This window comes from Hemibagrus wyckioides, linkage group LG17, assembly GCF_019097595.1.
Source record: "Hemibagrus wyckioides isolate EC202008001 linkage group LG17, SWU_Hwy_1.0, whole genome shotgun sequence".
Lineage (NCBI taxonomy): Eukaryota > Metazoa > Chordata > Actinopteri > Siluriformes > Bagridae > Hemibagrus > Hemibagrus wyckioides.
In genome coordinates, this window is record NC_080726.1 from 13,343,302 (window position 1) to 13,354,237 (window position 10,936).

Consider the following 10,936-nt stretch of genomic DNA (forward strand, 5'->3'; position numbering starts at 1 on the left):
AGGCGCATAGTGCGAAGAGGTCACCAACTTTCTGCAGAGTCAATCGCTACAGACCTCCAAACTTCATGTGGCCTTCAGATTAGCTCAAGAACAGTGCGCAGAGAGCTTCATGGAATGGGTTTCCATGGCCGAGCAGCTGCATCCAAGCCATACATCACCAAGTGCAATGCAAAGCGTCGGATGCAGTGGTGTAAAGCACGCCGCCACTGGACTCTAGAGCAGTCTGACTGCATTGTGCCAAGTGTAAAGTTTGGTGGAGGGGGGATTATGGTGTGGGGTTGTTTTTCAGGAGCTGGGCTTGGCCCCTTAGTTCCAGTGAAAGGAACTCTGAATGCTTCAGCATACCAAGACATTTTGGACAATTCCATGCTCCCAACTTTGTGGGAACAGTTTGGAGCTGGCCCCTTCCTCTTCCAACATGACTGTGCACCAGTGCACATAGCAAGGTCCATAAAGACATGGATGACAGAGTCTGGTGTGGATGAACTTGACTGGCCTGCACAGAGTCCTGACCTCAACCCGATAGAACACCTTTGGGATGAATTAGAGCGGAGACTGAGAGCCAGGCCTTCTCGTCCAACATCAGTGTGTGACCTCACAAATGCGCTTCTGGAAGAATGGTCAAAAATTCCCATAAACACTCTCCTAAACCTTGTGGACAGCCTTCCCAGAAGAGTTGAAGCTGTTATAGCTGCAAAGGGTGGACCGACGTCATATTGAACCCTATGGATTAGGAATGGGATGTCACTTAATTCATATGCGAGTCAAGACAGGTGAGCGAATACTTTTGGCAATATAGTGTAGTATCAGTGAATTTGGTATGATAGCATTTAAGAAATGAGAAATCAGGCCATGATGTGTGATTGGTTTGCCTGAATAGGTTAGGAAACCTCTGTTTCCACAATGTGCCACAATAGTGTACTACTCCAAATGCATATCTGCTATCTGTGAAGATATGTACTATTTTACCTTGTGCCAATTTGCATGCTTCAGTGAGAGCTATCAGCTCTGCTGCCTGAGCAGTGTTTTTGACTTTTCTTTTCTCTTTTAGTCCATTCATTAAGCTGTTTCTCAGATGAGCCTCATCAGTGTTCAAGTTGGCTGATGCAGTAAGTCCACTGTGTGCATCGTGAACTTCAGTGAGCTGTATGAGGTATTAAGACATGGACTGTTGTCTGCACATTGCAATCTTCATGCCCATTCTGACTGGGAATGCCACTTTGCAAGCTTCCTCAACTCTGTTGACCAGGTCTCTATATTGCGCATTGTCAGCATGTTGCCATTTCAGATTGGATGGAGCTATGAGATCATCTGGCCATGCAACTCTTACCCTTGAGATGTCCACTCCCAGTTTATGACCCAGGAGGTATCTCAGTTCCTTTGACATGGGTCTGAATTCTACACAAATGTGGAGCAAGTCCTCTGCTCTTCATATTTTGGTGGTGGTGGCACCACACACACACACACACACACACACTACTGAGAACACAAATCACCCACAGAATAATTAAAAACATTTTTCCATTACAGGGCATCTGCGGTGATTTGCTTGCAGACGTTGGTGGCAGACAGCTCGTTGAAGGTGGACATGTCCTCTGACTATGCCTGAAATATGCCGGAATTTACATTTTTTCTGCATACAACAGGTGCAGGAAGAGTTGTTTCAACACGGTGCATACTTGAGACAGATGGCTTTCTAGGGACTTGGAATATATCAAAATATCAATGTGCACGATCACACATTGGATTAACAGGTCCCTGAATAGTTCATTTACAAATGCCTGGAATATAGCTGGCACGTTGGTGAGGCCATATGGCATTACAAGGTATTCATAGTGCCCCCTAGTCGTCTGGAAGGCAGTTTTCCATTCGTCCCCTTCTTGAATCCACACAAGTTTATAGGCACTATGCAGGTCTAGCTTAGTGAAAAACCGGGCCTCCCATAGTTGTTCCAGATCAGAGGGGACTAGGGGCAGTGGGTAAAGATACTGGACAGTGACAGAGTTCCCAGAATTCTAAGAAATCCCAGAATTATGGAGTTGCAAGGAGATGAAATGACAAATAACATCAGCTTTTTGACGTGGAATATTCCTACCTGTAGAGTCACGGAAACTATCTGGTGCATGATGTTACTGTGATGTTTTCTCAAAACACCCTTACAATGGGAGGGTAGAGGTTAATACCATCAGTTTCCAGGATCCTGTGGTGAGAACAACTTAAAGCACAACATATTTTAAGTCTACAAATCCTAATAGGTTTTTAGAAATGACTGGGAAATTTAGGGATGGGATTTAAAAAAAAAATCTGGCTAGATACAGCAACACATGCAAAAAATGAAGCTGGGAAATTAATTTTGGTTTAATTGCCATCTGGGGGGCATGGTAGATAGTACATTCCCCCGACACATGCATGGTTCGAGGTTCAATTTGTGTGTGTGTGTGTGTGTGTGTGTGTTCTTCCCATGCTTCAGGGGTTTTCACTTGGTACTCCAGTGTTAGAGACTGGAACATTCCCTTGCCAGAGGACTAGGGGGTGCTGACAGGTGTATCACTGTTCATTGTGAATGTCATATGATTATGTCTAGTATGTCTTCACCTGTGCTTAATTACATTTAATATGGTTTGCCATTTATACCCTTCCTCTTGTTTCGGCTCATTGTTGAATCATTGTTCACAGTCCATTCACAATGTCTGCTGTTGTGTACTGTCACACTTGGTTTTCTGATTCATGTTATGTTTATTTATTTTAGGATCACACACATGCTGAATTGTATTAATGGCTGTTCTCTGTTGCAGTGAGCTGCAGCTGGTATAAAAGAATAGAAGAACTGGAGAAGGAGAGCTGAGTACAGAATTCTTGTTCATATTTAAAATAGAAACACTGAAAAGCAAGATAAGCACACTTTCACAGTTTCCTCTTTCATGAACCTGCTAGACTGTCTAAATGTTTTATTTCTACACATCTGGATTTTGTAACTGCTGATGTTGATATTCTATACTGACCTGCTGCAGTTGGCGTCACTGTACAATATACATTATGTATTGTCTCAGTATATTTACATGGTACATGCATTTACACAGTAATGCATCATTTTAGGTTATATTTTGTTCTGACTTTTTAAGTATCAGTGGCATCCATGGATTACAAGCACATCCCATTCAACAATCCATTTTAGAAACTCAGACACTCCAAAACTGAGAGGTGAAGGATCCTGTTCTGATATTTTTTTTTCTAGCATTCTCTCCATATTCCTTATCACATCTCTGAACACCTTTAAGGGCATTCATGTTCCTTATGCCCACTCCTGGTGGATATTAAAGTCAACAGAGGCATATATGATTTTAAATGGACAATCTATACACAGATAGCACTATTCACATTCTCTAATAAATAAAGACACTAATCAGTGGTTATTATTAATTGGCTGGTTTCAGGAAATCACTAGAACAATGATGAAATCCACACATTATCACATGAACAAAGTTCCTCTTTATAAGCTTTAAAATAGCTTCTGGTAGACTGATTTTTAGATACAACTCCTGGAAACTCCTGCAAACTCCTACAAACTCCTGCAAAATGGCAAACAACCAGCAAGAGACGTTTTGCAATCCTGTAAGTATTTTTATATAGTTTTGCTTACTATAACATGACAGTTACATTATTCTTTGGGAATGTTTTTTATATTTACATGTAATTCTGATATTTAAAGTTTGTAATTTATATATAATTTGCATTTCTGTATTATTTTGCAAAATGAGTTAATGAGACAAGATTTCATTTACTGAAGGTAATTTTTCCTCCAGATCTTCATAATCTTTAAGCTGCATGCACCATGATAGTCTTAGAGCTATTCACCCTAAAGTGGAACAGTTACAACAGAAACAGTTAGATTGAAAAAGAAAAACAATGTGCAAATAGACACATGATTTTAATTGATTGATTATTGACTTAGAGACCTGTGGCTTCTGATACACAATGGGCCCCTCATCCCTGCCAAAGGTTAAGATTATAAAGTTACGAATTATTAACCTTTTATTAACTCTAGATGTATTTCTACATTGCCTGATTGGCCCCTGTGTTATCACCATAAAAATGAAAAGTTATAAGAGACAGTGTTTTAGTTTTTAAGTATGCGTACATCAGTTACTGTATGCACACACATTGAATTAAAATGACAGTTTGTTCACTTAAAACATATTCCCATTTCATTGTAAAACATCTAGAAATAAATACAGATAAAATGATGTCAATGTTTGACTTTGGAAAATAGCTCAATTCACCATATAGTTTATTCATCAAAGCTGATTTTTTAAACTTTGTGTATTATGCACATATGCATAAACTATATGGTGGATAAACTATAAGAATCTTTATCCGGGTTTTTTAAAGAAGTTATTTTCTTTGTAATTTTTTGATATCTTTCAGTAACATTTGCTTATATGAAATCATCCTGTTGTCTTTCAACAGAAAATCCCTTTTACTGGCTCAATTAAAGGAGGACTGCAGGAAGGCAAGAGTATCACTGTAAGTGGACGAGTTTTACCTGACGCTGACAGGTAAGATAGACTTTCATATTCATATGGGTTGACAGATGCATGACTTTGCTTAACTTTTTCCTGCCCATTGCACCCATTTTTAAAGGTCCCAAAATTTCATTATTGTTTATATGCATAAATAAATGACAACATCTCTTTTTGTATATATATATATACAGAATTACATGTAAATATATATATATATATATATATATATATATATATATATATATATATATATATATATATATATATATATATATATATATATATATATATACACACAGGTTCAGTGTGAATCTCCAGTGTGGTTCCACCCCAGATGATGATTTTGCCCTGCACTTTAACCCGCGTTATGCATCTGGTTCAGAGTACATAGTAACCAACACCAAGCAGGATAACTCCTGGGGTCCAGAGGAGATCATAAACCTGGCTCTCTTCCCCTTGGGAAACCCTTTCAAACTGCAAATCCTGGTTACAAGCCAATCATACAAGGTTACTTGAATTTTCCCACATGAATAGAAATGAAATGCTTAAGAGTTAGCTCATACACTATATTGCCAAAAGTATTCGCTCACCCATCCAAATAATCAGAATCAGGTGTTCCAATCACTTCCATGGCCACAGGTGTATAAAATCAAGCACCTAGGCATGCAGACTGTTTTTACAAACATTTGTGAAAGAATGGGTCGCTCTCAGGAGCTCAGTGAATTCCAGCGTGGAACTGTGATAGGATGCCACCTGTGCAACAAATCCAGTCGTGAAATTTCCTCGCTCCTAAATATTCCACAGTCAACTGTCAGCTGTATTATAAGAACATGGAAGTGTTTGGGAACGACAGCAACTCAGCCACGAAGTGGTAGGCCACGTAAACTGACGGAGCGGGGTCAGCAGATGCTGAGGCGCATAGTGCAAAGAGGTCGCCAACTTTCTGCAGAGTCAATCGCTACAGACCTCCAAACTTCATGCGGCCTTCGGATTAGCTCAAGAACAGTGCGCAGAGAGCTTCATGGAATGGGTTACCATGGCCAAGCAGCTGCATCCAGGCCATACATCACCAAGTGCAATGCAAAGCGTCGGATGCAGTGGTGTAAAGCACGCCGCCACTGGACTCTAGAGCAGTGGAGACGCGTTCTCTGTAGTGACGAATCGCGCTTCTCCATCTGGCAATCTGATGGACGAGTCTGGGTTTGGCGGTTGCCAGGAGAACGGTACTTGTCTGACTGCATTGTGCCAAGTGTAAAGTTTGGTGGAGGGGGGATTATGGTGTGGGGTTGTTTTTCAGGAGCTGGGCTTGGCCCCTTAGTTCCAGTGAAAGGAACTCTGAATGCTTCAGCATACCAAGACATTTTGGACAATTCCATGCTCCCAATTTTGTGGGAACAGTTTGGAGCTGGCCCCTTCCTCTTCCAACATGACTGTGCACCAGTGCACAAAGCAAGGTCCATAAAGACATGGATGACAGAGTCTGGTGTGGATGAACTTGACTGGCCTGCACAGAGTCCTGACCTCAACCCGATAGAACACCTTTGGGATGAATTAGAGCGGAGACTGAGAGCCAGGCCTTCTCGTCCAACATCAGTGTGTGACCTCACAATTGTGCTTCTGGAAGAATGATCAAAAATTCCCATAAACACACTCCTAAACCTTGTGGACAGCCTTCCCAGAAGAGTTGAAGCTGTTATAGCTGCAAAGGGTGGACCGACGTCATATTGAACCCTGTGGATTAGGAATGAGATGTCACTTAAGTTCATATGCGAGTCAAGACAGGTGAGCGAATACTTTTGGCAATATAGTGTATCTCAATGCAGCATTCTTGACTGCATTATATGTTACATGTAGAACATTTTTGAGAGCATTTGTCTCAGTGCCTCATCTTATCAAGGATACACTGTATGCTGATCTTAGCATTATGTTTTATAGATAAGTCTCAATGGCATCCATGTCAAGGATTACATGCACCGTATCCCATTCAGCAGGGTGGACAATTTCGCAGTGGATGGGATGGTGGAGGTTAAGACCATCAGTTTCCAGGATCCTGTGGTGAGAAGGACCATACCCTTAACTTAAATATAAATACATACATATTGCTATCCATCCATGTAGTATAAAGTAGAGGACATGAGGACATGTGGAACTAATTAACTCAATATTTCTCTTCTACTTTTGCCAATTTACACATATACTTAAGAGGGGGGTCAGAAACTAGGCTATTGTAAGGCATTATGTCAGTGTTGGGGTTCAGTTTTGATTTGGTTAAGAATCGGTTAAAATCTAGTTCATGTACTAACATGAAAGTGATATAAAAGCAGGGGTGTCCAAACTTATCTGCAAAGGTCGTGGTTGCAGGTTTTCATACCAATCAAGCAGAAGTCCCCCCCACCCAGTCCACCTGTTTAATCAGTTGATCTTGGCTTTCAATAGACTCAGTTGTGGCTTCTGTTAGGTTGGAATGAAAACCTGCACCCACACCGGCCCATTCCTGACAAGACTGGACACCCCTGTTTGAATCAATATGAATAACCATGTCTTGTATTCTTCATCATTAGTGTGTGCCATACAGAACCACCATGTATGGTGGAATGTGGGCTGGCAAAAACATTGTCATCCAAGGGCTGGTTAATCCTCAGGCTTCCAGGTGAGATGCTAGACTTGTTCTGTGCCTCTGCAAAATTATAGTCTAAATATTTATCTTTTATCTTTGAGCTGAAACTGTGTTACCAAGTACCTGGAAAGTGTGACTGAAAGAAAGCCAGATTTGATCTAAAACAATGATATTCTCATTTGCGAAAGAGCACCACCTGCAGTTCAACATGCCACATTTTAGGCTTAGAAGATTTTGGAATAAATGATGTGCAAAATATTTCTTGAAATCTCTAGATTCGAGATTAACTTGTGTCACAAAGATGGGATTGCCTTTCACTACAATCCTCGCTTTGATCAGAACACAGTTGTATGCAATACCAAAACAAAGGGTGAGTGGGGCTTAGAGGAGTGCTCTAAAGAAATGCCAATTGAAAAGGGACAAAACTTCCAGGTATGTACTGCAAATTACAAGGTAATATGGTTTACTTTTTGCCTTATTTAGAGGATTTTAAATATATATATATATATATATATATATATAATGTGTGTGTGTGTATATATATATATATATATATATGTATATATATATTTTTTTATTTTATTTAAAATAGTTTTATTTAAAGTGAAAATTAATTTAAAACATCCGGTCATATCCTTACAGATAATCATCTCCTGCAATACTAAGCAGTACAACGTGTTTGTCAATGGTAATCTCGTGACTACCTACAAGCACCGCTTCACCAACCTGTGGGAGATTGACATTCTGGAGATGTCTGGTGACCTCAGACTGATTGATGTAAATGTTTAGCTCATTTTTTAATATTGGATTGTTTTGTGAACTCTTCTCTGGCACAATTTTTAACATTTTTAACACCTAACCCTAACAGCATCAAAGATTCCATATAGCTGAACAGAGATCCTGGAGCTGAAAGGCAGCAACACTACACTCTGCACTACAATGCTAATTCACTACACTATAATTACCTGATTCTGTAATGTAGAAAACATATAGTTATTTGCATATCTGTGACCTCTAGACTATACGGTGAAAGTGAACTCATTTAATCATAGAAAATTACTGATATGAACATGTAGGAGACATGAATTTCCATTTGTCTCATGATTGCTTGTATCTGAGGTCACTACTTCAACTCTGGCCACAACCAATAGCTTACTGTTTTTTTCTGAAACGACTCTGTTGCTTTACAGTTATATTATCCCTGTACTGGTGAAATCAATATGAAATTACTTACTTATTCATGTTTTTCACCTTTTTTCCATCTCTAGGTGCCTTCATCTGATGCCGCAAAAGGCTATGTAAGACCAAAAGACTTCACATAAGTTAACATTATGTTTTACCTAAAAGTAATCAGCTTGTAATAATGTCCTGTATTATTCATCATTAGCGTATGCCATGCAAAATCAACATGAATGATGGATTGTGGGCTGGCAAAAACATTGTCATCCAAGGGCTGGTTAATCTTGAGCCTTACAAGTGAGATGTTAGCATTCTTCTACTAATTACATGAATTACATTGTCTGAATTAAATGAAAGAAAGCCAGATTTAACCTAAAACAACAATTTTCTGGACTTCCCACAGATTTAGTCTAAACTTTTATGATATTCAGGTTTGGAGAAGATCACCACCTGTATATCAGCATACCAGCATTTTGGGCCTAGAAGATTTTGGTATAAATGATGTGCAAAATATTTCTTGAAATTGTGTCTGGTATTTGTTTTACCAGATTCGAGATTAACTTGTGTCACAAAGATGGGATTGCCTTTCACTACAATCCTCGCTTTGATGAGAACACGGTTGTATGCAATACCAAAACAGTGGATGATTGGGGCTCAGAGGAGCGCTCTGGAGAAATGCCGTTTCAAAAGGGAAAAATCTTCCAGGTATGTACTGCAAATTATAAGGGAATTTAGCTCTCCTTTTTTTTTTTTTTTACCTTATTTAGAGGACAAATATATCTGTGTCTGTTAGGCTGGCTGATACAAATAGTTTTACTTGAGAATTAGTTTAAAACATCTGATCATATCATTTACCTGTGTCACATTCCTTTCAGATGATCATCTCCTGTGATCCTCAGCAGTACAACGTGTTTGTCAATGGTATACAAGTGTGTACCTTCAAGCACCGCTTCACCAACCTGTGGGAGATTGATGCTCTGGAAGTGTCTGGTGACTTGAGCTTGACTGATGTATACGCTTAACTAAAACAATTTAAATTGGATGTTTTTGTGCAATATTTTCTCTGGCACAGTTTTACCAAGTCACTGTCACATTTTATCCGTAAACAGAGAAGTATGCAAAAAATAAATGAATGAATGAATGAATGAATGAATGAATGAATGAATAAATAAATAAATAAATAAATTGGTGGATTTCAAAATAGAGCAGTCTTTAATCATGGCTTGCTTCTGTTTTTTTGTTTGTTTGTTTGTTTTTCCCCATGAATTTAATGATTTAAATATGATTAATAAAACTAGATAACAAGATGTTAACATTTCTGTCATGCACTTCTACTTCTGCCCTGTGTTTCAATACCCTCATATATTGGGCCGAGGCAGGTGGGCTCACACAAGGCATTACAAACACATTCTTACACACCCTGAGGCAATTCAGAGTAGCAAACTCACCTACCAGCATGTTTTAGGGAGGTATGAGTAAACTAAAATAACTGGAGGAAAGCCACTCAGACACAAGAAGTTAAATTGTTTCTGAGTTAATCCTATTTCTTTTCTATTAACATATAGAAGCAAAAACAGCGCCGCCTGGTGTTACATTTCTGTAACTATTCTGCTTTGCTTTACTCATGTCTTGCCTGAAGATGGTAGTAAATGTTAATACAAAAATGATGACAGTAATCTGTCCGATTTTATACCACATGTGTCTGGTCTTTTTTTTTTTAAAACTTATTATTAATTCTTCACTCTGACAGAAATTACTGGAAAATCCGAAAAAGTTCATTAGAAATGAACAGAACCTTCATAATCTCATCCTTAACCCCAAATGCGGATATTTTTGGACAATCCCAGAATATATATATATATATATTAAATATATATCTATATTAGGAATAATATCTCCTACCAACCCACAGCCCCTCTAACATTTTTCTGCTTCTGGACTGTCAACAAATTTGGATATCGCCAATGGTGTTCTTAAAAACCTACATTACAGCTGATGCCCTTATGACATCCTGTGCATATGTTTTCCCAGGCCTCATCCTCAATAATTTTGTGTAATTCAAGCTCTCACTTTGTCTTCATATGGAGTGTATTATCTGTTTAATCAAGCAGTAGCAAAGTAGTATTGTAGTGGTGTAGTAGTGTTGTCTCTTTAATGAAATCAATGAAATATTGTTCCACATTAGACGTGGCTTTCTTAATTATTTATTTTCCTTTATGATTGTAATATAGTTTGTAAATATTGAAAGATTAATGTTTTTAATTTTATTCTGCCAAATTAACTTTGATATGAGTTTATCTAGCGAATAAAATGTAGATGCAGGAATCCATACCGGGAGGGACTGAAATAAGAAGAGCAGTCTAGGTAAAATATTCATTCTGAATGTCTCAGTCCTGCCAAACAATGAACGTGGCAGAACTTCCCACCTTAATAGATCCTTTGTATTGTATTGATTAACTTGTATTGTATTGATTAACTTAATAATTTGCTTGATACAACTGTTGAAGGTCTGGGTGTAATTGTAAATCCTAAATATTTGAATCCCTGTTTAGACCATCGAAAAGATGTTCTATCATTCAGTTCTCCCAGCCATACTCCAGTGATCACAAGTACCTCT

General features: G+C 38.6%; 1 protein-coding gene across 1 annotated transcript; it reads left to right on the plus strand.

Annotated features, from left to right (window-relative positions):
* Window positions 1-3,457: 3,457 nt before the first annotated feature.
* On the plus strand, window positions 3,458-9,505 carry LOC131367971 (galectin-9-like). Its single transcript, XM_058413700.1, has 11 exons — window positions 3,458-3,612; window positions 4,468-4,556; window positions 4,823-5,030; window positions 6,459-6,578; window positions 7,085-7,173; window positions 7,416-7,572; window positions 7,783-7,917; window positions 8,409-8,438; window positions 8,528-8,616; window positions 8,868-9,024; window positions 9,195-9,505. The coding sequence occupies exons 1-11, from the start codon at window positions 3,577-3,579 to the stop codon at window positions 9,339-9,341; spliced, it is 1,257 nt and encodes a 418-aa protein (XP_058269683.1). The 5' UTR covers window positions 3,458-3,576; the 3' UTR covers window positions 9,342-9,505.
* The last annotated feature ends 1,431 nt before the right edge of the window (window positions 9,506-10,936 follow it).

Bases quoted from the DNA above. Each gene is read 5' to 3' on its own strand.
- LOC131367971 (XM_058413700.1), top strand. From the start codon at position 3,577: ATGGCAAACAACCAGCAAGAGACGTTTTGCAATCCT. The intron at 3,613-4,467 runs GTAAGTATTTTT...GTCTTTCAACAG, and splicing joins AAGAGACGTTTTGCAATCCT to AAAATCCCTTTTACTGGCTC. The intron at 5,031-6,458 runs GTTACTTGAATT...TATGTTTTATAG, and splicing joins TTACAAGCCAATCATACAAG to ATAAGTCTCAATGGCATCCA.